The sequence below is a fragment of the Falco peregrinus genome, chromosome 1 (assembly GCF_023634155.1).
Source record: "Falco peregrinus isolate bFalPer1 chromosome 1, bFalPer1.pri, whole genome shotgun sequence".
Classification (NCBI taxonomy): Eukaryota; Metazoa; Chordata; class Aves; order Falconiformes; family Falconidae; genus Falco; species Falco peregrinus.
This window is the reverse complement of record NC_073721.1, coordinates 125,868,419-125,896,412: the sequence shown is the minus strand read 5'-3', so window position 1 is coordinate 125,896,412 and position 27,994 is coordinate 125,868,419. Positions and strand designations below refer to the sequence as shown.

The 27,994-nt window shown below is 40.7% G+C and overlaps 1 protein-coding gene across 5 annotated transcripts in view; it reads right to left on the bottom strand.

Moving 5' to 3' along the window:
• Window positions 1-27,994, bottom strand: part of MAP2K5 (mitogen-activated protein kinase kinase 5) — a 140,839-nt gene that overhangs the window by 63,351 nt on the left and 49,494 nt on the right. For 3 of the 5 annotated variants that reach the window (XM_013297336.3, XM_027783355.2, XM_027783360.2), the window contains exons 10-16: window positions 25,028-25,096; window positions 24,853-24,934; window positions 20,861-20,922; window positions 14,287-14,335; window positions 6,884-6,957; window positions 5,904-5,954; window positions 2,176-2,247 (exon numbers count right to left, since the gene is read on the bottom strand). In XM_013297336.3, coding sequence (XP_013152790.2) covers window positions 2,176-2,247; window positions 5,904-5,954; window positions 6,884-6,957; window positions 14,287-14,335; window positions 20,861-20,922; window positions 24,853-24,934; window positions 25,028-25,096 — 459 coding nt within the window. The remainder of the gene's footprint in view (window positions 1-2,175; window positions 2,248-5,903; window positions 5,955-6,883; window positions 6,958-14,286; window positions 14,336-20,860; window positions 20,923-24,852; window positions 24,935-25,027; window positions 25,097-27,994) is intronic. The other 2 variants (XM_027783356.2, XM_055816140.1) reach the window with 1 other exon arrangement.

Genomic DNA, 27,994 nt, shown 5'->3' with positions numbered 1-27,994 from the left:
CACTACCAATCCCCATGTCAATACAGTGTTACTTTAATGACAGTGACCTTGTGTGGCTCTTTGAGCATCTTCTTCACCTTTTTTGAGACATTTTTCTAAGCCACTGTCCTTGCTTTCATCATTTAACACATCAGTCAAACCACTTCAATAAAACAGCGATCATGTTGAAGAGAGGTCTCGGAGGACCAGATGACATACCAATTAACAAAGCACACAGCACCGAATTGTTTTTTGTACATCTGCTTCAGAAGACATTTGTGGAAAGTGAGAGAGGGGGGGGGAAAAAAAGTTCAGAAGGTTTAAAAGAGGAGAGTAAATGCAAATTAAGAGTTTTCCTAATGTTGGCTAATATAATGTAAAATGTATCCTTCAAATCAAATCCATGACTGGACAGGATACCTACTAATAATCCCAAAATAAATTCCAAATATCTTGGTCTACATGATAAATCATCGGATTGCTGCTGCACATCTAAATCCATTTTTTATTCAGCAGAGGAACGAGCAAATGCCCACTCTATAGGACTTCTGCATTTCTGTCACTCTATTCCACCACGACTCAAGAACATCATAGTCAAACCTTTATGTAACACAATCTCGGTTTAGCCCTTTGTTGGCTAGATTAATTTACAGACTGCCTGAGTACATTCTGTATCTCTCCCAAAATTGTGAGGGCTCTCCAGCACCACAAACCATTAAAATGGTTTGCAGTAAAACAAATTAAGAGAACTGCATCCCCTGTGACACGTTAAAGTATGTCATTATTGTAATTCAGCATTAGCTTCAGTTAGACTCTGGAAAAGATTTACAAGACCTGAACGCAGTGATTCAGCATTAAGTATTTTCATTTTGATTAAAAATGATTTGGCAGGGAATTTTTTGTTCGAAAACATGACAACGGTCTGGGTTCACTTTCAGGCTACAAAATGTGAAATTTGCCTAGACGCAGAGGGCCAGCACCGAGCCCCTTCACTTCTATCGTCTTCTCCTAAAAACAGCAGTTGCACTTCGCTGAAAGGTATATTTAGCTTCACCTTAGTGACACGGTATTAGACCAGAAGAAAAGGGAAGGGCATCTGTATTTTCTGGTTAATAGTATCATGCCTTTGCCAGGCTGTGCCAGAAAGATGAGGCAAGTCGTCGATGGCTGGAACGCTTTGTTCTGACAGGACGCAACAACAACTTCAAGCAGGGGGAAGCTCTCTCATGGACTGTCCCCAAGCTGGAAAACTCCCCCGAGAGCTTATGGCTTGAGCTGTCAAGGCTGCAAGGGTTTCCCAGCTGTAGCTGGCTTGTTGGAGGCCAGCCAAGGCGGGTGTGAAGAAGGCTGCGTGGGCCATACACCCCCTTCTGCCACCACCAGGCCAGAGCTACCTGTCCCTGCTCCCAGACCAGACCAAGGCAGATCTGGTTTTACTGGTCAAGAGGTTATCGTAACACAGGCACTTCTACTCAATTTACACACTCTAGGTCATCATTCCTATAAACAATCATTCATTTATTTATAAAGTCATTGAATTTTATGTTTTGTAAAACACCTGATAAGACCTAAGCTGAAAAGAACAACCTTTTTCCTGAACCAAACCTGACCTTGTTCTGACCAAACCTGCCGAAAGCGTGGCTTCTCCGCAGTGACCGCGCTTACAACCACATTCCTTCAAACTGCTTCACTTTGGTAAGACTGTCTCTTGCTTGAACCTGTATTTGTGAGAAAGCTTTCTCAAAGGCCTTGTGAACAGTTCAGTTCAAACACTTCATTTAATCATGCAAGGAGACACTCATATCGTCGTGCAAATATTTCTGCAAAGTTTCTGCAAGGCCGTTAACCAGCTCAAACCTGGAACCTGCATTACGCTGTTTTAATTTTAACCCTAATAATACAGAAATACTATCACTTTTGATCCCACAGGTGTTGAAAGGATGCAAAGGCATCCATGTACCAGGCCCTACTTCCTACTCTTAAGTTTTATTAGAGGGTTTAAGGTTTGTACAGAGGCTCTTTAACTGAACTGAACGCAGTTAAGAACAAACCCATTCTAAATACAGCCAAGAAATTTTGCAATAATTGAAAACATGCACATATAGAAGAGTCTACAAAGACTACACTGCAATATTTTGATTCTAGATTGATCTGATTCTTGCAATGGGCACATGAAAATGATAGATGTTTGCATACCTCCATGAAGGAAATCCCTAGACTCCAAACGTCCGAATGAATTCCATACTGTTCTCCTGAAATCCGCTCAGGCTGCAAAGAGATGGAAAGAAACATCTTCTTGAGCCTCGCAAACAAACACACATACTTATTCCACAAAAGCTAGCCCAGGGCAAACAAGTCGACTGAGAAAATGCAAAGAAGCATATAAAACTCACCAGCTAACCTGGAAGAGAGCAAATCCGCTCTTCAAACTTGACTTATATATCTATTTTGGCTTCTTCTGCAAGAGCAAAGGACTTGGTAACGCTCAGACTTGTAGCCATGCATTGCTATGCACCTTGTAAAGTTGGCCTTGGCATTTGTGTTTGGGCTGTTTTATCCAACAACAACAACAAAAAATAGCCAATGGCTTGCACATGCACAGCAAAGCACGAAGGTCAAGCTGCGAGAGTCCGGTGGTATATACTCGGTGGTATATACACCTATAGCTCAGCCCAGGCACAACAGCAAGGCGTGACAGGAAAACAGACTCCTCATGCTGAGTGAAGGTGTTGGGGAGTAACTCTGGTTTAAAAAGCAAAGTTAGGGAAGCCAAAAGGATCAATGAAGTCACATGCCAGCAATTTTATCTTATATACTTTTTAATTTCATTTTTGACCTATGGAGAAAAAAAAAAAAAAAAAGGCTTCACTCAAAACTATTAATAGCAAGTTTAATGCCTCATGAAATAGAGTGCTGTAAAACGTAACTGCTAGTTTTTACTTGAAAGCTACAATTTAAGCATTTCCAAGGTCAAGTACAGCATGAAATGTAACAATAAAAGGCTCCATGAGACTTCTCTCCCCACTGTGCTGTTAATGCACCTGTCTAGCCCCACCACCTACGAAGTACTGGCTGTATTTTTAGTCTTTAATAATCCAGAGACCTTTTTTAGAAAACAAACTCCCAAATTAGTGCCAGTCCAATGTGTTTTTGGATTTTTCCTCTGCACAGCTAATCCCAGGTCAAGAGCTTTTATCGCAGCGTGAATGTTAAGTAAAAAACCACAGTGCTGCCCACATTATCTTTAAGGATAGCCTTCCACAACTGCCATAACCTAAAAAAAACCCACCCACCCCAGAATGTAACTGGCACAAAATCTTCTTGACTGAGCCTCATTTATTTTGAGCTGAACGGTGACCCAAAAATCTTATTTTTTTTTTTATAGTTCATTAAGGCAAGCCTTCATTAAGTACAGTTAGCCTATCACATCTTAGCGATGTTTCTAACAGCATCATATAGGGATACGATTTTTAAGCATCCTTTTATACTGACAAAGACCCTCATAAAGATGCAGATATGCAGCCAAAACCATACACTGATAGATATATCTGGCTTTGGAATATAACATGGTACCGGCTATCCTGGCCAGGCATGTTTCTGACCAGCAGACACCACACCGATGGCAAGACGGAAACACCCGCAGATCATCTCAGTGCAGGGGAGACCCCGCCTCTCCCAAGCTGCCAAAGCAGATGCATAATTCACACCGAGCAATATTAAATTGGTTATTCTTCTGTTATAACAGCTCAAGCTTTGCACAGCAACTTATATTTAGAAATTATGTACTCACAGAAGATGGTGGCAAATAAATAATTTGCACGTTTAAACAAAAAGTCTAGTCACATGAATTTAAAGAGTATGGAAAAGAAGATGAAAATCAGAGTAACGCATGCATAAAGTAAAGTGTGCAACATGGAGAGCATCCTAAAGATACACAGTTCAAAAATATTTTCTCTTCATTTCCACAGCTGGTTACTTTTTTAAACCAAAATCTTTTTTCTATATAGAGTGGTGATAAAACGATTTCACAGAAAATGTATTCTTGTTGGGAATTCTAATTTCTCAATCAAAAAGCTTTTTTTGCTTATTTCAAACAGCAATCTCAAATTTTTTTAATGATTTCAAATTCACTCAGTCTGCCAAGCAGCCAAGCCAAAGCTTATGACTTCCTTGATTTTTTGAGGACTTGACTATAAATCTTATGACGACAAATGACTCATTCAGCAAGAAAAACAATTTTAACACAAGAAATCAGTACATTTTAGCTTAAACTTTTCTTTTTCAATTAACAGATGAATACATCACATTTGTCCATAAACAACAGGAAAGAAAAAAAAAGTAATTTATTTAATGTACACCTGGGAAAGAGAACAGTAATCTTGATTTGTACACTAGAAGCATAATACAATTTAATTCTCAGACCTGCTTAAGACAACTCTTAAGAGTAACAGCTGAGTTGGAAAAGTTGATTAATCTGAAGCTGTTTATTTGCCTGAATTACTATATTCCATTTCTTTTAGAAAATGGAGGCAGAGAAATCAGCAGGCTTTCCAGCGAAAGTGGTAATAGACAAGACCAGATTTTTTTCTCTTTTTTTTTTAATAAACATTTTTCTGCACATAATATTCTGATGACAGAGGATAGCCCAAGTCTTTCTAGGATGGTGACATGAGTGTTTCAGAAGCCACATAACGAGTATACCTTGACTAGAAAAGCACTTAGCAAATAAATGGGCACGCTTTGGTCTGCCGCCTTCTTACAACAAAGTAAGAAAAAATACCTGAAAGCGATTAAAGGTCATGGATTTCTCTCTCCTTTTTTCTGAGGTTTGAAAAACACAAGTATCACCCACTTTGTATTGTTCACACTTTCTTTTTTTTTTTTAAACAAGCTGAACATTTTTTTTCCCTCTTTAATATTACAATGTAAAGTACTTTGTTAAAATAATTTTAATGGCCAAAAATAAAAGACAACAGTTAATACACCGCTCTAAACTGAAGCATTTAAGTTTTCACATCTGTTAAATGGAAAACTAGAATTAATCCCATTGATCTAATGGAAAAGATGGGCTAACTTTTGTGGTTTGCTTTCAGACTGGCTCTTGTCACCATATTAATCTCAACGACACGAACGCCACATCCAGTGTCAGGTCAGCTAGAGCTGCTAAACCCAAACCTCACACCCCAGCTACCCGCAGCAGCGTTCTCCCAAATGATACATCTCTAGCGATGTGTTACTTTGATCTAAAAATGATGGGAATTTATACTTTAATGTACAGAAACAGGACAACAATAGTCTCATTGTAACAAGCACTGACTAAAATTTATATAGAGAAATGAAACGTACTGGTGACTTAACGTATGAACATTACACAATGTGCAATTTAATACCCTAATATTATTAGTCCAAATATTTTTAGCTTCACATGGGAAGTGTTTAGGTGTCGAGAAGCCAGTGAGATGCTGCTCAGGTTTAAATGCTTTGCTGAACTGCAGGCTGGAAGCAGTGCTTCCCAACCCACAGACAGCACCGGACTGCCAGCCGTCTGCAAAGAGCCGCAGACTATCCACGGAAAAGTGTTCCGTAAACGTGAAACCCAACTCTCTTCTTTGTTCCCGGTTGTTACAAGGCAGTAAAGGCAACTAAAAATACATGAAAGAAACACTTTTCCAGCATTACTGTCCCCTATCAGCAAGAAGGGCAGCGGCCACTGAGCTGGTAGGTGAGCACAGACGGGAAGGGAGCGGGTCTGCAGGGAGCGAACGGGAGCTGTTTCATGGCATCCGCAATCACGGCAGAGCTTATGCCAGGGACAGGGAGAGATGAACTTTGAGAATTGATTTAGAACATATCCTGCATTACACAGAAGATGACTGCGAACAAATACTTCTATTTAAATGTTATTCCTGCATAAATCCACTTACCGCCATATAAGCATTTGTTCCAACATACGTCTTGGCTATAGAATTCACCAGCTATCAGACAAAACAGTCTGTTAGAACAATATAAAGATAATGTGGAAATAAAATGGGCAATTATTCCTCATTTAACCTACAATCATCATTCCTATAAATCAACTAAAAATTATGTAAAAGGGAACAAATTTATCTGCAAAGGCATTAAAAATGATTAAATCTCTCTTTTGTTCGGAATGAGAGTTCCAATTTAAACAAGCACTGCATTACAGTTTATGGCAGATAACCTTAAACAATTCTGTTAAACAGGATGCTTATCGCTTTAGTACCCCAAACTAGTCTGATATAAAAAGTCAATTTGAAGTAGGATTGAACACACTCATTTTTCAGTCAGCTGGCTCAAGATGTGAATAAAGCCACATTCATCACTTGAATGCAACGAGCGCTAAATACGCTGGAGGGACAACAGACTCTGACAACTTATAATACAAGGCTGACCTTCTCTTTGGTCCTCGTGTTTGGCTGAGAGTAAAGGTGCTGAAATTCAAATCAACATCACAGCAAGCTCATGGGTCACTATCAGAGAAGTTCTCCAGGGAGGCCCAAAATGGAAATTAATTAAAATTTGTGCTGCACATTGTAAAAGCCCACCACTATTGTTACTCCCAATATTAATTTTTATTGTGGGCCAGTTGGGCTCCCCAGACACATCTCTCGTTCTGCCCTCCCTTTTGTCTGGCCAAAACGCTTTCATATCAAAGCTGCATATCAATGAAGTTTGCTATTCGTAAGTAGTAATTACAATATCAGCAGTTTTTACTGTCATTAAACAATGAACAATCATATTCAGATGAAGAAAAGTCGCCCAGAGATTAAAAATGAATAGGGCTCTCCCAGAAGAGGGGAGCTTGCTGTGGGGCTGTTTGTCTGGCAGCCAGGTGATTTTGACATTAGAAAGAGAACGGGCAGAGATCTAGAGGGGGAATTACCTGTGTGCTAACCCCAAAGTCACACAGCTTCACCTGGCCTCGCGTGTTCACCAACATATTAGACGGCTTCACATCTGTCGAGGGAACAAAACTGCATTATATTATCCTAGATACTCATCGTCTACACGGAGATCGTTACGAATATTGGTACGATAGATTTTAATAGGAAATACTTCAAAGATATATTTCAAATGCAATCTCTGGTTTGTGACAGACAGTAGCACAGATGACATTATATCTGCACCTCTCACATACTAACAATCCATGTTATTAAATCTGCAGGTGACACCAATCTGGGAGGGACGGCAAGTGCACTGGAGGACAGGACCTAGAATTCAAAGTGATCTTGCCAAACTGGAAAATGAGACTGAAAAAATAAGATGAAATTCAACAGGGACAAATGGAAGCACTGCATTTAGACAGGGATTAATCAACTGCATAAATATAGGATTAAACAGCTGCCTGGAGTGTAGGCTGGAGCAGGTCTGCAAAAAAGGATCTGTAGATTATGGCATGGAGTGGAAATAACAGAGCGGGAGCAAACCCTGGACAATTTAAGAACTAGCCAAAAGCAGCCGTGCAAACAGTAAAGCCTGTTTTCATATCAAGGGATAGCTGGGCTGACCTTCTAAGGTTCATCCCAGCCCTGCGACTTTGTACTCTAACACTGCAATTAACCCTGCCTCCCTCTTCTCCAGCAGCCCTCACTTAATTCCACATAGTGACAAGAGCAGAATTTAATATTCTATAAAAACTACAAATACAAAGCATCCCATACAAACACCTGTATACAGGAACACAGTCAAAACACAAAACATACAAGCACATTCCAGCCTCCTCCTGCTACAAGAACACATTCAGTGCAGCTTTGCTCCCCGGCACATCATTATTCAAAGCTACTGGCTTCCACCTCCATGGCTTCTGCTGCATAAAACTGCTTCGATCTCATGGTTTCAGAGCTTTTACAGAGGTTAACCGCCAGCAACGCCTTAAAATGATTACTAATCCCGCTCCAGCAAATAAAACATCAACGTACATCATAAAGCCAGATTGTCAGCACAAAGATCTAAATGCTGACCCCCTCTGATGCCAAAAGAGGTTGGTGTGCTTCTGCTGCGTACTGTAAAATCGGTGTGTGAATGAACTGCTGATCATCCAGCCTGACTGTAGTGCAGGAAACATCGAGCATCTTTTCTGTTCCAGGGATGCCAGTCGGAAAGCATAATGTGCACGTTATGGCCTGGCTTAAACTTGGGAAGATTAGAGCACAGTGGCTTTGCCTAATCACTGCTTTCTTCTGTCAAAATGGATTAAAAGCAATAGCTTGTATCTTTGCCTTCTTTAAAAGTGAACACTAGTTGGGTGCAGATGGATGAAACCCAACTAGAAAAGAACCTAATTTTGTTTATCATTAAGTTTGCCTTTGTTTAGCAGATGTTTTCTGGTACCACAGTAGCTTGCTTAATTCGTCTCTGTAATGTAGAAATGTATAACCTCAATTAACAAGCTGATGAAATGCTTTCCTATGTTTGAGCTAAAAATCCAGTTCAAAAAAGGGGAGAGTTCAACAGTAGGTTATATACTTTAAGTGGAATCTGTACATTTTATTTTGTGCAACAATACTACTGCTATATTTTGCAATTTCCCCCCCAAAGTCAAAAGAAAAAAAAAGAGTCATGAGCATCTCCATCGTGCTACAGCATCGACAGGCTTCAGTCTGCCTATCTGGATCCCCATTTCATCTCTAGGAATTCAATCCACGTGCTGTATTTTTGATGGATTTTTTACCTATTCCCCAGCCTCAGGTGGTAAGACAAAACACAGCTACAGAGCAATCCACGCACTCACAAAATCTCTCATACACTTCCCAACAACATTTCAGGAATATGTTTTCCAACTGAAACTTCAGGGAGACTCAAATATTTGCTTGTGGCAACCCACTACGCAGCACACTCCTCTCTGGTGTTGACCGACTTTACTAAATCTAACAAGACATGCCGAGTACATCAGCAGGCTCTACCCTGAATCCCGAGAAGAACAATAAGTTGCACAGTAATCCTGTTTAACCTTCTTTCTAAAAATATGGCAGCCAATAGAGCTACCTAGTTACTCCGCTTGCGCTGAATAGTAATGAACCAAACAGCAGATGCCATCACACATGCAGAAAACACTGACATTCTTCACCATGGATCCAGCTGTTTACAGTACTAACGCTTTTCAAAGAAAACTGCAGTATAACAAGAGGCTCTTGCTTTTAACTGTAAAGGATGTAACAAAAATAATTGATAACCAAGTGGACAAGAGAAACATTTTGGTGCGGTAGGGCTGGAAATAGGTTTGTGGGACCAGGACCGGATCAACAGCATCATTATTTAATGAAGCAAAAATCTTTTCACTCTGAGTGAAGGGTCTGGAAGGCAGAAGGAAGCTCTAAGCTTGAAACACTATGACCTCACAGAAAGGGATGAGGAGACAACAGGCACGTAGCCAAATTTTCTTTCTATAAGGACTCAACCATGTCATGAGTTCTGGATGTCACGTTGTCCTGCTTCTGGATGGTCTCCCAGCGCAGCCCACAAGTCCTTGTTTCTTTAACATAACCCACCAGAGGAACCCACCAGGCCACACCTGTCCCCTGTCCCACCAGGGCTGGCCAGTTCCCACCGAGGAAGAGCCAAGGCTCTGTCCAGCCATCACCTTGTGTCACTGGGGATCTGCAGCCCCCATATCCCCTTCCCTGCTACCATGTGGGAGGTGGCAGTAAGTCAGTATCATTAAAAAAACATCTGTCATTCATTAAGCGTTGCTTGATCCTGAAATCCTTCCACAAACAAAACAAAACAAAGAACAAAACCTCAATCAAACAAAAAGAAAATCCTAGAAGAAAAAAAGCAATCAGCAATCAGCCCATTAAGGGAGGGAAGCCTATGCAGGCTGGGGACTCTACTGAGCAAGCTGCAGCCAAACAAGCACTTCTAAGAACAAATACTACCTGTCCTTGCAGCAGATTTTAAATTACACTGCAAGTGGGGGACTTAAGCAAATATTTGCTATGAATTCCAAGGATCACATCAGTTTCCTCAAGAAAAAAGGAAGTGACAATCCCAGATAAAAATGGCACTTTACAAAGTCTCTCATATTGAAAGTGGGGAGAAAAATCACCCAATCAGTAAATTAGCCTTTTTGTTTCATAAAAGGCTTCAGTTAATGGGTTAAACATTTTTTGGTTTTGGAAAACAAATGTGCATAAATAATGTTCTGCACCATCTGCTTGTGATTAATATTACTGTTTAGAAGTAAAAGAATTTAAACAAGAGCCAAAAGGGGTCATTATGCTCCCATTACCAGTGCTTGCTTAATACAAATGATTTCTGTGAAACATCATCATAGGGGATGAACAAGTCCTCTTTATGATATATCTGCCTAAGTCGTTTCACCTCTCTGCAAACAAACGGGACCTCCAAGCTCCCACCAGTAAACAGAATTGTCAGAGGTTTCAGCTTTTTGAACACCAGACATTTCAGTCATCTTGTTTTATTGTAAAGCAAACAGATTAATGATTGTGGGGAAAAAAACCACAGATTTTTTAAAAGCTGTCTCTTGACTTTTTCTGTCTTTTAAAAATATAAAATTGTAATACACCAAGTTCAAGGAAGGCAAGAGATACAAAAGCACAATTTCAGCTGCCAACAGCTCACAGAATGTTACCGTTAAAGTGAAGCTGCTGGAAGAATAAAAATACTTGTTATAACAACCTCATCAGCATGCTTTTTGCAGAGGCCACGATCATTTCTTTTAAATAAGCCTAAGTAGTCCATGAGTTTATGTGTTTAGCTATACATGTATATATACCTGTGTATGTATGTGTATACATATACAAGCCCTAGTTATTTGTGTTTGTACTTCCTTGTATGTCACAAAGCTAGAAAGGCTGGGGGTGGGGGGGGGAGAGTCAAACATGCTCCTCTGGAAATCTTAGGTGAAATCCTCAGCAAACTGCAGCTACAGCTGAGAACACTCATCGCCTGTATTGCACTAGTGCCCGACCCTACCAACTAGCACTCCACGGCTCCAGCCAAAACAAAGCGGATTTCAATATCCTTCCATGGGAATATCCCGGGGGGGGGGGGGGGGGGGGGGAGGGGGGGGAGGGGCGGAAAAGAGATGATCTGAGTGGTGGACAGACCTCCCTTCTGCCCCACACAGCCACGGAACCAACCGACAGCCCAGAAAGATCTCCAGATCATCAACTCCGCTCAACCTTGCACATCACGAACTAGAAAACACTTCCAAAAATCTGACACAAATTTAAAACCTAGACAGAAACCAAGGTGCTCAAACTGTGCAATATGTACTGGCCCCCAGTACAGTCATGCATACAAATATAGATCAGTACAATTAAACACAAGTGGGTAACATTTATTTCATACATTTCTTTTAATAAGGAGGTGTGAACAGAGAAAAACACACCAGATAAAATGCATATGGTCTATACTTATTCTTGAACTTAACAGATTTTGGTTTGTCTTTATACAAACTTTGACTTTGTACATGATTAGGCTTGTTTAATTGCTAATTCTGTTTTAAATCTAAGTTAATTTCTCATTACCCTTCCATTTCTACTTCTTATCCTCTGGGGAAAAGAGCACACTTATCATTGGGACATTCTCACATCTTCCAAAGAAGTGGTGTAGGTGTTAATCTTATGTTTATGTTTGATGTGGGTGTGATGACTATGACTACAGCTTCGGGTTTATTAACATGCACGGCTATCACCTCATTAGTTGCAAGGTTTGTTTTGAAGTTAAGCTGTAATATTTGCTGAAATGTCTGATCTGGAATAAAAGACTTGCTCATTGTTTGTTTCCTTTGCTTTAATCCGTGCATTTAGTCGCAAACTGTCGTTTGCTGCACTGCCTTACAAAGCTTCTTCACAATGATTGCTTCCCCACCTTTGTTACCGTCACGGTGGAGATTCTTGACTTCTTAGCCTACGCGAGCTTCTCGCATGGTCTGCTTCACATGTGACAGCAAGGAAGTCAGGGTTAAATTTTCTTTCGTTTACTTCTGATGCTTTAAAACCAGTAGGCAGCTGATGGAGATACTTTGAGAAACAGGCATCTTCCTTGCATTGTATTACTCTGTACCCGTTCTTAAGATACACAAGTACACATGCATTTTCAGTGTCCTAAAAATGGGTACAGCGTAATACTGAAAACCAACCCCTTGAGGAAACTCTGCTGAACCCTGGAATGCTCGTCATGCCCTCCATGGCATTTTGCAGTGCTGTTATCACCTTGGTCAATCTAGCAGCAGACCAAGGCCAGAAAAATCTGAAGTGTGATGAAAAATCAGTTTCTGCACTTTTCTTTAGATCATAGCAAGGACCGCAGACAATTCATCAAAAACTCAAGAGCTGCTCTTCAATCAAGTCAACGAAACCCATACAGAAGGGGAGATTTTGTTTTACCGGCAAAGCAAAAATCAGACCCAGTTTCCAAATTTACAGCAGAACAACAATAAACTTATAGTTACAGTGTTTGTGCCTGACCGCAATGCTCTCTCCAAATCACATTCAGCATGTGGCCAGAATCTTTTAATGAAAAAAAAAAAAAATATCAAATCTGCTTTTTTTTTTTTGGGTGTTACAGATGTGTGGCAAAGACTGTGTAGCCTATTCAGATGATACCTAGCCCCGCATATCGCAGTTACTTTCCTTTTATATTTATTCTGACAATTGCTGTGGCAGCTCTGGCATCTAGACATCTTGCTGCGAGTGGATGGACACGATAAATCTCTGGATCCGGTAACATTCAGGCTAGTAGGTGAAACGTTTAAACTGTCATCAGAAACGAAGCCTCCTTGGTAACCTGTGTCTGCAACGAGTTGGTCATGGACTCTGGGTTATTCCTGTTCTTTTAATCCAGTGGCAGCCCAGGGTCAACTACACCAGCAGCCTTAGCAATTCACTCACCCTCTAATCGGGGTAACAAAGCCCTTACTTGATCTCTACTCACTCTTCTGGCCACAGCCCGCTTTCTCCCACCCAGGAGAGAGCCTGCGCTCTCACGTCAGAGCAATCTCCCAGGAAGGAGATGGTGTGAGACCGAGGAGGAGTTGAAGCCGATGTCCTGTTGCACAGCCGCTCGCTGGGCCATTACACAAAGGAAGGCTCAACCTCCTCCTCCACTACAAACTCACTCTCCACGAAAGCCTGAGGACAGTCTGAGCCTAAGCTCTAAGGAGGAGCAGGACCTCAATACATACTGGTAATTAGTATTTCCTATTAGCCTGCTCTCCCCACTCAGCGCACAGATCTCCGGATGACTCTCCAGAGGTGCCTGACTCCTTGCACTGCTCACACGGGGACACGGGGCACCTAACCCAGGCACTGCTCATCGCCTCGCCAGAGCCTCGCACCTACTTCTCAGCCACTCCAAAACTAGGCACGCCAGAAGAAATGGTCTCACCTATTCGGTTTGCAACTTAAAATTTTCTGCGTGTCTCTCTGCTTTACACTTCTCTTTCAATCACAAATGAAGTCGGTTACTGCACACTCCAACTGTGCACGCGGGCTGAGTGAGCAGATGGGTTAAATTAAACAGTATTGTTAGCAACATTAGGAACCAGAGCAGTTACTTTCAGACACTTTAGAAACATTATAAATGTAATGAGTTTCTCCTTTTTTTTCTTCCTTTTTTTTGGGGGGGTGGGGGTGTAGAGGGAAGGGCTTCTTTGTTCTTTAAATAGCATTTCCCACTTTTTCCAGAACTGACGTTGTTTTTGAAAGGTCTAGTATATCTGAACTAACTTACTACAACAGACAGATTTCAAAAAATAATGTAGCATTAAAAGCCAGAAATAAATGAGATGTTTAAAAAAAATATAGAATAGTTTCCTGAAAGAGAATAAACAGCAAAACCCCAAAATCGCTTATGTCCAAGCAGGTTTAAAGTTTCTTTAATTATACATGACCATGTTAGAGGACAGTGGGCTACAATTTTAGAGATCTGAGACTCCAGCAACACTTGTGGCTGTTGTGAGATTTTTGAAGTACATAAGAAAATTCACTATTTATCTTCTACTTTCGATACTAGTCAAACATCTGATTTTCCTTGCCGATTTTTCCACTGGGCATCCGTTTGTTACCCTAAGCATCTAAATCTCTGTAAAATTAACTTCTCTCTTTAGTATTTTTCTTTGCAGGGGAGGAGGGAGGGCAGTAAAAGAGAACACTAGTAAAGTATTTTATCAGAAAATGTGCAGGGCTAATGAGTAAGATTCATTCCGCATTACTCCACTGGAATTGTATCAGATGTTAGTATGGTCTACTGTCTCTGCAGAAAGTATTGTTAAAAGTAACATGGTATTTCATTGGAAAACAGAAAACATCTGTTACTCACCTCTGTGTAAAATCTTTAGACTCCATAAATAGGTAAGGCCTTTCACAACCTGAATTTAAAAGAAAAAGCAACCATGCATATTAAAGATTTCTGGTAAGAAACACCACACATCTCAGCTGGCATGAGTTATTAAAGACCCAAGTTCCAATGAAGAATGGAGCCAGGACCACGAAAAGGGGAGACTAAGCATCCCTTCCAAACCACTGCAGCACCCAGATGAACCCCTGCTGCAAACCTGCTGTGGACCACGTGGCAACAGGTTTTTTAAGAACACACAAATAAGCTTCCTCTCAGGATCTGTATGTTGACGTTAGCTGAGCTTATACTGAATCCCTTTAGGCATTTCAATGTATTTTTAATTCATCTATCTTTGCTGGAGTGTGAAACATCATGAAATACAAAGTGCGTAATGATTTGTCTTCTTGCAACAAAAGCAACCCAGCGACACCGAAGGCCAGAAAACAACAAAATCTCTAACAGCCTCTTCCACGTCACCCTCCCTTTCCCTTTCTTTCCATTTGGTGCATCTGTACTTTTTTCTCCTTTACCTCCCATGCTTTTACTTACTCAATGCAAATGCAGAACATTTCTTCTTGGACTGTACAAACTGTCTCATTCTTCATGCCCAGAGCAGCTGTGGCTGCCCCATCCCTGGCAGCATCCAAGGCCAGGTTGGACGGGGCTTGGAGCAACCTGGGCTGGTGGAAGGTGTCCCTGCCCATGGCAGGGGGGTTGGAACTGGATGGGCTTTAAGGTCCCTTCCAACCCAAACAATTCTATGATTACTCATCTTGCACCAATCACAGATCTTACTGTATTCCATACCCCCAAAAAATACAATTGGAACCCCTAAAACTTAAGAACTGGGGCTGACTTTGGGCGTCTTTTTATTCCAGAATTTGCTCCTTCCACTACCTAAGCTGCTAAAGTCAAACTCAAAAACCTGTTACTCCAGTACTGTGTTGGGAGTGCCTTATGTACGAGATGGATTTTAATGAAAATTTGTAGGACATGCATTTGTAGTATGAATGCAAGCGTTATCTCCCTAAACAACAACCCATGACACTTCCTTACACAGAATATATACACGTGGCTCTTCCAGAACCAACAAGATCTTCACTGGGTCCAACCGCCACTCTATTTATTTTCCATATAAAAAGTGATTATAATAGCCCCAAATTAAACAAGCCGTTCAGTCAACTCCCTAAGAGAGCTGCTGGGTGTTACAAGTTATCGTCTCTGCAGGTTTTGTTTCTGTAAAGTAATTAAACCCCAATACTTCTTGCATTTTTAACACTGTAATTTTTCCCTTAGATTTACTACTTTCACAAGCCCAGAGAACTAACAAGATTCAACAAATATATTTCCACTACTGCTTACTTTTTACCCAAACCATCTCTGCTGTCTCAGCCAGCTTTTTTAATAGAGCAAATCTTTTTTATAAAGTTTCCATCTATGAGATGACATTTCATTCATTTTACTGAGACACACTCCTTGTGTATCTCCAGAACAATAAAGCATTTCCAACATTTGTGAAGTTGTATGAGATTTTCAGTCAAAACAATTACATTCTTCTCATTGTCCGAGTAGACTGAAATGAAATTACTTCTGTTACAGTGATGAAGCAAAGTGCTAAAAATATTATACAGTGTGACAGCAGACTGCAGAGTAATCTTCAGCTTTCCTATTGGATTAGAAACTCTTTCAAAAAATTTATTTTGTAACCAAAACCAAAGAATCTGAATCTCTTTTGTAAAGCAAATAATGATTCCAAATCCCCAGTAAATTGCTCTAGGTGGCAATTCTTCAGCATTAAACTTACACTCCATACCCAACAATTACTTGTAAAAAAAAAGGCCTTAGTCAAATTCTGCATACCCAGTGGTGTGGCCTTGTTCACATTAGTCTTCCAAAAAGCAAAACAGGGTAATTCTACTTACACAGCATTTTGACATAAGAAGGGGAAAAAAAAAAAAGTATTGATGCAAAAATAAATAGAGGTGATGCAACATTCCAGGCTTCCTCCAATGGTGAGAGTGGTTTTGAGAATAGTAAGCCTCTTTGATTATTAAACATATATTTAGACTATTTAAAATCTTCAAAACCATTATAAAATAATTTATTTTAAAGCATGTATTCATAGAAAAAAGGAAGTATTTCCTACAGAAAAAAAAGATAATGGCTGTGAGTTATTAAACACCTTTATTATGGAACATGTGCTGAATAAGCAGTTATAAACGACACAGTATTAAACAAACTCCCACATTCAGATTCTCTCAGTGTCAGTGTACAAAGGAATAAAAGGAGTTTTACCCTTTATCCTGGGCTGCAAATATGTGCACAGGAGCCCCCCAAATGGACTAACCTAGTGTAAAGTACTATTATTCACTTACCTTACATTTGCCTATTATGGAAGGACTCTTAAGTATTAAATATTATTCTAAAATGGTGCTGGAAGAGAGTATCTTTTGATTGAATATCTAGCAGGAATTATTGGTATTCAGTAAAGTAGGTTTTACAACAATGACTTGACAAAGCCTTGACACAAAAAGTACTTCTACCTGCTGTCAATCACTCACTCTCTTGACAGTTCAAGTGCACATCCTTTCAGGGAGAACTTCAATCAACATTAGCACTCAAAATACACTGCACAATGTCACTGCTTCAGAAATTGAAGTGAAAATAAATGCGTGAAGTGGCAAGCAAAGGCAGAACAGGTTTTACATTGGCAGACCCAAATAACTACACATCCGTATGAAAAAAGGACTGACCACATCATCATTTTGGGGTTCCCAAGATGATTTTGGGAACTTTTCCTTTGGAAAAACACACAAGCCCTTCACACAACCAAAGAACACAAGGAAGAAGAGAGATTTCCCCTTCTTGTTAACACTCTCTCATACAGGCAACTGGGATGAATTTTACAAAGTCAGAGATCCCTCCAGTTTCTTGGGGACCAAGTCTCAGCGGACTCTACCTCTCTTGTACCACTTTATCCTGCCCCCGAAAAACCAATGCTTCTCCCCAGGCATTGGCAAATGCTTTCCTCCTTTAAGGATATCTTTTCACTGCCTTGCTTTATTTTCAGCATTCTGCCTTTCAGCCTCAAACCTTCCACCCCACCCTTTACTCCTCAAAAAAGGAACGAGGAGAGAAGCGCATCACACTCGGCAACACATTTCTACTATTTCAGCTTGAAAGCCGACTGTCCATCACAATTAATGGTGATCACTTTTTCAATGGGAAACAGCTAACAAGAATGCAAAAGAACGCTGCGACGTACAGACTACATATATGCCACACAGCTGTGTGATATCCAGTCTACTTCTGAGCGGACAAGGGTTCACATCAGAAGAAAATACAGCAGCAGTTGCTATCATCAGAAAATGATTGATTGTTGCAGCAGACAAAACTCTCCTCTGGTTCCTGCCAAATCATGGGAAAGTCTGGTTGGGAGGGGAGTGGATGAGGAAGCAAGTACCATTCGTGCCCGTTCAGCCGTGCACTGCGGGTACCCGGTAAGTATTCATAGCAGGGTTTCAAGGAAACAAGTAGCAACCTAGTCCTGTCCTTCTGGCTAGAGAAAGTCAGGGTTGTCAAGAAAGGGATGTCTCTCAGGTAGTTCAGCCCCAGCCTGTGGAGATCAAAGAGTGCAAGGAAATGACCTTGAGTACAACTCGGTGTTTAATTGAGCAAGCGGAGCGCAGGGGCAACGTGCTCCCTTTGCCACGTTGTGTTGAGCAGACACACATCTTGTTCCAGAGCAGCTGGAATTTCCTGCACCTTTTGTGCTCATTGCTGTGAGTAGGACAATCGGTTTTAAGGGTTGTCAGTCCACCGTTTTTATGATGATAAAATTTGTGTAAGAAGAAAGGAAGCAAGAAAATCATCAAGTCGGAGCGAGAGGGATGCAGGGATGCTGCTAAATGTCTATACTGCCTGCACCATTTTCCTCTAGAAATGGTTTCACTTAAAAACTTCTACAAATATAACAAAAGGGTACTCTAATTAACAGATGTGCAGGTCACACATATTATTAAGCAGCTTCAATAGACTAACACATTGTACATGTCTCAGGAGAATAAAAGACAAATGACTCTGTGTACGTAGTGCAAGGAAGGTAGGAAGAAAACATACAGACTGGAGGAAAAAAAAAAAAAAAAGACTATGGAAGCTCCAGCTTTTGTCTACAAAATCCATCCATGTGAGCTCCAGCTTTTGTTTGACATTCTCCTTCTCATCAGTACATGAACAGAAATCCTCCAGGCTTTGGGTAATCTTCCCAAGCTGTTCAGGGTGGGGATTATGGTGTCTGTGTACAGTACTTGGCAAAAAGGTGCCCCAACCCACAAAACGGGCTGCTGGGCTCTACCGAAACGTCAGAGACCGAGATGCAGGGTAGCCATTTGTGAAGGCTTAAAGGAGCCATTCCTGCTGCCGCTGATAAATTCTAGAGAAAACAAAGGTTTCACTGCCTCTTTCCCACAAGTCTACTCTGCCAACTGAGCAAAAAATCAGCACCAGAGCAGAGGAAGCTGCCAGGGCTGGCTCAGCCTCAGCGCACACCTTCTGTTACAGAGAAGCAGGAGAAAGGGGTGAGCTCCTTCTAAGAAGGTACCCACTTCTTTGTTCACCTCTTCAGTGACCCTCTGCACTGCAGTGGGCACAGCACAGGTTGCTAAAGCAGCAAATAAAATAACTAGAAACAGCTCACCGTCCATGTCAGGGAGTCATGCTCACTAACTAACAGATTTGTAAAGAGGTGACCCTGCAGGTGAACAAAAAAACAAAAACAAAACCAAAAAAAATGTCAAGACATAAAAGATGGGGCTGAAGCACCACCATTATGGATAAGTGAAAAACTGGAAGACAACCTCTGCAGAATACCAAGCCAGGTGGGCCAGGGAGGATGGTGAAGAGAAGAGACAAAAGCAGGTAAGGAAATGATAAGGAAAGTTAGCGTGGCTGTATTAAGTACACAAACATGAAGTGAGATAAGGAAAAGGAGAAGGAATAAGCAGCTGAAAAAATGCTTGAAGGCCCATCCCGGTATTGTTACACTATACGCATGCTACTTCGCATCAGGAATATGAGGACACCATCAGCAACTTGCATTGCTCCATAGGGAAGAAGAGATGAAACGTTTTTACTCTGAACTAAAGGTGAAAAGCATTCAGATTCCATGAGAAACTGCTAGGCTATATAATGAGCAGATTTGAAGCTACTTAGAGGAAACAGCATCAGAGAAGGATGTTCATCACCCTGGGCAGGCCACACAAATTAAGAGGAAAGTAGAGCTGTGAATTACAATGAACAGAGACTAAATAGCTGCCTGTGTTGGATTAAAGGATTTAAATTGTCAGCTTGATGTATAATGAATGTGAAAACCCAGCACTTAATTAAATGGCACATGATAGAATAACTTTGTTATGCTTTAAAGTGCTTAAGTTATCAAAGTATTCCTTATATTTAGCAATTGTTTAGCAGTATCTCTCTCCCCTGTGAGATCCACTAAGACATTGGTCATTTACCCTGCATTCAGCTGCGCCAAAACATGGAATTTCACAAACCCCCCATTCCCCCCTTTTTGTTGTTGTTCTTTAATTTGAGTTTTCAGTCATGGCTAGTGAATTTCTAGCAATGCAGCCACTGAATGCTGCTGAGACACAATGATGGGCTACCAGGTGTTCTAAGGATCCCACTGTCAACTCCTGCTTACAACAAAGCGAGTAGAAATTGGGGACTGATAGTTCTTCCCAGATCACAGACCATGTCCCTGCTCATCACCCCTAAAATGACTATTGGCTCTTCGACTATGACTGCTCACATGGGAAGGGTGCCAGCACAGGGGTGAGATAGCAGCCTGGCCCCCAGCAGCCTCTCTCAGGCCTGGCTTGTGCCAAATACAAACTTCAGCCTCCTCATCTGCCTTAAGAAGTATGTCTGCCACAGGGGAAGACAGAAAATGTGTTCTGCCATTGCGTTTTGGTCACAGGAATGGACTTACGTTTTTCAACCTGTGAAGCAAACCTAATGGAGTTACTTTGTACAGAATAAGGACAGTTAGTATGGAAATAATACACAAAAATCAGCAGAAGCAGCAGACGAGGGATCACCATAAGGGCTAGGACGGGGCTTCTGAATCAGTTTTTGAAGGAACCATGTAGCACAGAAAGACTTAAAAGGCTAAATAAAGGTGGTTAAGCAGACTGCTCCATTCTGTAAGAGTCAATACAAAGAAACAAGACCACACAGTTCTCCAGCAAATTCTCGATTTCTGGGGTTTTTTTTCTTATCCCATTCAATTTATCACATCCATTTAAATTTCTTGAGCCTCTGGCAACGCATGTGTTGGCTATTCAAAAGGAAAGCTTCCTTAACCCCGGTGTCTTTGAGCACACAGAACGGTTAGGAAGAACAGGAGATAAGAAGGACCCTCCCTTTCACAAAGCCACAATGAAGAGACAGACTCTGGGGATAACTCTGTGTCCCAAGGGGGCACATGAGCACTCAAATCTCAAATGTGTTACGTACACAATCAAAAACTGCAAGACAAAAAGAAAAAAGTACTTACAGCTACTGCTATTCTTCCGAGTACATGTTCTGGAATTTTTCTATAAACATCCAAAGAACCCCCTGCAGGGATAAACAAAACGTGCTTAGGTAATACAAAATGAAATACTGCCCTAGATTTGAAGTCACAAGGGTTTTCTAGGCCTTGCTTATTAATAAAAAAAGCATCGACGATGTAACAATAACTGTGTCAGAAATAACTGACCTTAAAAATCTACCAAACTCTGAATAAACATATGAATCAGGTCTCCTTTCACCCACACTACTTATTTTTGCTTGCAGCATTAATACTTAAATTCCTGTGACAAGACCTCCCCATCACAGGGCAAAATACCAAAATTGGAGAACTCACAACCATCAGGCTTCGAGTAACTTCTTGGGAATAATGAAATCACCCCTAAAAGCAACAGTGGACTTGAAAGTCTGAAGTATCCTAACTCTTGTCCCAAAACCTGGTGCTAACATGGTATCTGACGCAATGCTTATACACATGTTTAAAGCTGCTTCCTCCTGACGACCAAACCAGTGAAAGCTGGGCTGAGCGTTGCAGTCTGTGTCCACGCTGGTATCTGTAAATGAAAGACCAGAAGCTCCTAGGCAAGCAGATGAGTTTTGCCAGTAATCTCCAGTATGGGACACAACTTGCTATCTAGCATAACTCTGTCCAGCCAGCATCATACATTCATGGAGAAAGGAGAAAAGAAAGAAGTCCCTCTAACAGCCCTATGGACATTCCCAAGGGACAGGGAAGGACTGTTTCCCTTATCTTCTGCAAAGCAGATTCGTGACCAAACCGGTGTTCAAAATGTTCCTAGGGTAAGAAAGTAAATTTAAAATTGAGAATTGAAAATATCCAAGTAGAACAGTAAAAAAAAAATAAAATGGACAAGCAAATTACAGGCAGAACATATTACCACTAGCTTGCAAGAGCGTGTTGTCTTATTCAAAGCTCGAGGTTCTCGGAAGCGCTCAACACTGATCTAACTGTGCTGTCAGTGCAGCGTATCGATTTTACTGATGACACCACTGGGAGAAGAGTTAGGCCAATACCAAGCAATAAAGAAACCTACACTTTGTACTTTGCTTATGGTTCAGTTTTTAAAAACAAACCCCATTCATTCTGCAATGCTGCAATCCAAAGAAGTCACAAGGTCCTTATTCTAGTCTTCAGCCTTAATTATAGTGGTTCTTACTTGCATTTAACTTCTTATTCTCATGATTGGGGTTTGTAGTGGTAGTTGTTGGGTTTTCCCTCCACGTCACCTCTACTGTCAGAAATACAGTGTAAGTTTGTCTTCACTAATGTTGCTCTGATTCCAGGTCACTGAAACTACTATTCATTCATTAAGGTTAATTTTTCAGCTTAGCCTGTGGATTATAATGTCTCTCAGTTTAAAAGTAAATGTAAGTACCATGTAATGGAAATAAGAGGATGTAGATCCATGGATACCTACAGCTCATTACAAAGGCAAAACAGAAGGCAATCATATGGTAGGTAGTTCCTGTCAATGCTTGTAACATATCCTTCAGTTTTGGACAAAACACCTATCTTCATGCACCAAATTGCTAAATCTCACTATTACAGATGTCATTAAAGGTAGTGCTGTTTGAAAAACGAAGGAAAGTATCTTTTTGCAAACAACAGGGGAAATCTGCCATTCTTCTATGGAGAAAAAATTCTGTAGTGGGCATCATTTCCAAGCCCAAACACCACCAGCTCCCGTATCTACGTGGAGACACCTAGGCAGAGTCTGATAACCTGCACCTCTCTCTGCTTTTAAGGGGAGTTTAGCAGGTGTTCAGCAGTTACAAGGAAAAGAGGCAACAACATAAGTAAAAGCCAATACTGCATCTCACCATCTTAATCTAGAACATCATTTTTATTCTAAATATGAAAGAACAAAGATTAGAAAGCCTCATTTCACATCTCTGTTGCTCCTTAAGATCAATCAGTAGGTGGGAGGGTGATCCAGGTCAGTTTAACCTCAGGGTTTTGATCTTTGCCAGCTTGGCTTTTTCCTGCTTGCAGGTGCCAAGAAAGAACTAATATGGTACTACACGTGCACCTTCTCCCTACTTGTGTCCCTACGTCATGAGTATCCCAAAAGACTCAGATCCACCTGTAGCTAGGTAATTCATAAAGAAAATACCTGTGTTTTGTAACAGGGTACAGGATGCAACTAGGAAAACAGAGTCATGGGAAATGGACTCAGGAAATATTACAAACTGGCCTAAGACAGCCAAAAGGGCTAAAGATTTGTCGAGGTTAGAGCTGCTCATCTACAGGATTAGAAAGTGGGGTTTTTTCTCTTATCTTTATCTGCATCCTTACGCATCAAAATTAAAGGGCTTGGAGAACAATGGCAAGGTCCCTTTATTTGCATTTTGTTCTTCCTTTAAATGATTGCTGTTGCTTTCTGCCAGAAGGAGTGCACAACATGAGGCAGACCAGAGGTCATCTCCAGTATAATTCCAAGTAATTTGTGCATGGTCAGTAAACACCATCGTTGTGCAACATGATGAGGGATGAATACCCTAAAGGCTCAAATATTTTCAAACAAGAATTCAGAGCTGCGAGCACTTATGTCCACCGTTTTTAAAAATCTCTGAATTACTAGCAGCGTACATACTCTAGGCAGCTGCATGTTTTGGCATGAGCAGATGATTCCTTACTGCATGTGACTACTGCTTAACACAGGCTTGCAAGTCTGAGTGCAACTGCAAGGACAGAACAGAGAAACGGCTAATAGTTACACAGCATGACAGCAGCCAAGAATTTAACTTGTGAGCTTTGTCGAATAAATGAAATACGTTTTTGTCAAATATGGAAAATCTGAGAGACTACTCATACTTGGAAATCAGGCAAAGTGATCAGTGGGACAGCGGTAGTACGTGTAAAAAGAGAGACCTAACAGTAATAACAGACCGTTTTAACAGGGAGAAAACAAAATGCACCGCAAAACCCTACAGGGCTTTATCCGTGGTCCCTATCAGAAAGAAAGAAGCTACTCAACGATGCTTAATGGTACACATTTGGCTTTGGAAATTTTTCCTGCCAGAAAGCCTCCCCCTCTACAGTAAATTATTTGCGAGATCCTTACTTTTTATATCCAGCTTAACTGAACCTTTGTGAAAAACCTGGATAGGGCATAAAATGCTGGCTCATAAGAAAATCCTTGAGAGAGTAATAGACTACTGCTTGTAACAGCAATGTGATGTTTAAAGTCGAATGCTGTGAAGAGGCTTCTTGCGCACAAGACACAAGGGGACTGCATCTGTCATGAGACACACTCTCAGAACTGATACGCAGAGGGCAGCAATGATTATAAATTGCTGTAATCAGCATATTTTTTGTGCCTTTTCTCCAAGAATGCTACACAGCACAAGACTTCAAAGCAAAGTGCTAATACATCTCCATAACGACAGTAGCATCAGATTGTGGGGAAAGGGGTACTGTTGGTCTGAAGATTCACATGGAGAGAAACAAGAGTACACTCAAAAAGAAACTCAGCGCAGCACTGCTAAACAGCTGTGTTAGAAAATAATTCCTTGTCTTGCAATTAAGAGACGATTTCCACTGAAAACACATAGGACATTGGGTTAATAGATTTCTTTAAAAGAAAATCTGTTTTGGCTATCAAAACAGTAAAAGTGAGGAACAGCTGTTTTGTCAGCGAGGACAGATTGTATGGAAGACTCAAATATCAAACCACAAATTAAGCTAGCATTTATTTCTGTTCTATTTACATTTTCAATAAAAGCAAGCAAAGCTACACTTGAGGAAAATACCACATACCATGGAGAATATAACACAATCCCAATACTAACCTGTTGGTTTTTTGGTTTTTTTTTTCAACTACATGCAAAGTTATTAATACTTCACATTTTCAAGTTGTATTGCTGCATTTTGCTCCATTCTTAAAAAGCCCATCTTTATATGATTTTCCTATTTACATACTTAGCAATCGAAAGCACACTAGATACACAACTCACCATCCATGAACTCTGTACACAATGAAATTCTGTTTTCTACAAAAAAAGCACCATAAAATCCTATGATATATGATGAGTCACACTGGAAAAAAGAAAGAAGAGAGAGAAGCCTGTTTTAAAATTTGCTGTAAGAAGATTATAAGCAAGAATAACCAAAATGAGAAAATCTATATACCTTATAAAGAATTTCTAATTCTGACATTATCTGCTTCTGGAGTTCCAGTGTTATATCTAATGGTATGACCTAAAATACAAAAATCGGAGATATGATCAGAGTTGACACAAAAAGTGAACGACTCAAAATAAAAACCCCAAAGATCCGTGTATTAGTTATCCTTATGTGAGAAAAGGCAAGAGAGGAATAGGGGGTTGAATGCAGCCATGAGCAAAGGAAGGAAATGGAAATGAAAGGACAGACTTATTTACTTTTAAAACTGTCAATTACAAGTAAACCAAGTTATTATAGCCAGTTTTATCTAAGAAAACCACAAGGTTTGTGTTTTAACCATTTCACCAAGAGATGAGTTACAACTTGAACACCGGCCCCACACGTAATGTAAAGAGCCGGTGTGGTAGATCTGCAGGCTGGTAAAGTTAAGAGCTGCTGCTTATTCACCCAAAATGCAACCGCCTCACAGCTCCTGCTCCTTGCCTGCCCAGCACCGACTCTTCTGGCTGCAAAGATGTCTTGTGAAAAAGCCTGGAAGGCTGTGACCCCACCACGTCTTGCTGAACGTGCCGATGTTAACTATGAGGACTAAGTAAGTACTGCAGAACTGAAAGTCTCTCCAAATGTCTCATTGGTGTCCTAAAGAAGTGTCTCTTACCACCCACTCCTATAATTTCAGTTTCATTAATATTTACCTCCTTTTTTAAAATATAAATTCCTAACATTGTATGAAACAGAACACTTAAATATGCAGAAAAAAATGCAGATGACAGCAGATGGTACGGATGCTTAGGTAAGCATCACCAAAGCATTCCTCAAAACAACCACAAACAACCTGACTTTGAGCGTTCAATAGCTCAAACCAGCCGCTCCCTGCCATGCTTACACGCTTGTCCGCTGCTTCCTTCATCCATGCCCTCATTTTTCATCATTTTGAGCCAGGCTGCTAACCAGAACTACAGTACCAAGTGGTGCAGCAAAGGCGAGGCTGTCTAGAGTTATACATTTTCAAGATTTTCAAGACAGAGCCTCTTAATAAGGATGCTGGTTCTGACAGAACCAGCACTGAAAGTCAACTTTAACAAACAATTCTATGCCATGATTATTTGAAGATTTGCACACTCAATTATTAAGTACTACTATATAAATCAAAATGGACTCCATATGCATTTAGCCAGGTTCAGTCTACTGCCACACAATATTTCACAGCTTAATACTTTAAGCTAAAGGGAAACCAAATCTAGGAAATTTGCAGAATTAGCAGAATAGATATTATAGGCTGCATACACTGCTGACAAAACAGAATACAGAGAGACCATTTCCAAACACACGCGTTTTACAGTATTAAAATCTGTCTAAAACAAAAAACGATAACCTGTTTCTATCAAGAGTTTGCTTTAGGGTTATTTATAAAAGCTGTCACTAAACGAAATTGTAAGTGTAATACAGGGCTGCCAAGAAACGTTTAACACACTTGTCTAGATCAATAATCATTTGCCAACAATATTCACTTACATTTTTCCAGCGTGAAAAACTTAAAATAATTTGCTGGAATACCACCAGTTTTACCTGCTGAATATTAACAGAATTTAATCTTGTCAACAGTACAAAATTAGAATTTTATCTCACTAAATTCTACTCACAGTGAGAAATTTCCCTGCCTCGTTCACTCTGAAGGCTTCACCGACCTGAACAATGACTAGTTAGCATGATCAGCGTCAAATACATCACTGACATCCAATCAACCAGGACCTGGCAAGAAGAAAGGTCTCTGGCTGATTTGCATTAACTATAATTACATACAGACCCTGCATTCTAATACTGAGGATAACCTGCAAAAGCAGAGCTACCCTGTTTACAAGTGTTAAGGATACTATAGGGTAGGGCACGTACAGAAATGTACTGCAACAGTATGGCAAGCATATGTCACCATGGAATAAATCAGGAGATCAGTGCCTCGCTTCCTCTGCGTAACTGTTGTACAGAAGTATTTTCTTCCACCTAAACATGCGTGGCTTGTGTGGCTTACAACACAGGAGAGACATCCATCTGATGTCAAGGTTGGAGGAACCTTCTGTTATTTACAGCACTGGGATGTGGGACAGAGAGAGGAACACAGTGTCTCCGTAGTGCTGCCTTATTCTACATTTGCAATCTCCACGGTCATACTCCCTTTTGTATAAAATTTCCAAGCCTATTTAGAAAATAAAATTTTTACAGGTGAAACAACTTTTAAAGAATACGTGAGCTCACAGTGTTAAGCATGGGTTGGAACACCCCAAAAACCCAAAAAACACCCAACCAACAAACTTCCTCGAGCCCATTGCTACCAACGAAGAAGCTGTGAGTAAGGATTTGGCTGCAACTTTCATAACTGTAACAGGGGTAAGCAAATGCAATGCAACATCAGACAACAAACTTTTCCAAAACAGCACCTTTGGGAAGGACTTTGCAGCAAAAAAGTCACTGTTTTTTAGCCAGGCTTATTGAGAGCAGAAAAGTGAAACCCAATTCATCCAGCATAAAATACCACACACCTTTCAACACGTGCAGGAGCGGAGTTTCTTAACAAGTTAGCATCAGAAGCTACAACAAAAGCCTGAAGATCACTAGAGCTCAGCAGGTTGCCACTGACCAGCGGTCCTTGGCCACCCGTGCCTGTCAGGGGGCAACCGAGCCTCAGGGATGCGGATGAGCAGGACCAGTCTAGGGATGGGGCCGTGGGTAAGCTGGGCTGGTTGGGGAAGGTGTCGGGCAGCCAAGCTCTGAGCTCCAGTGTCTGCCTTGACTTCAAACCTAGGTGAAATGGTGCCTCACAGGTAGAGCTGGAAAAGGATGCTAGACAATGGGAGCTTTTTTTCCTAATTTTAAATGACATGGCAGTCCTCTGGGATTCGGCAAGGGGGTCCAAGTACTCCTGCACACCTTCCTAATCAAGTTACTGCCAAAAACATAGCAATCTTGAAATTGCTT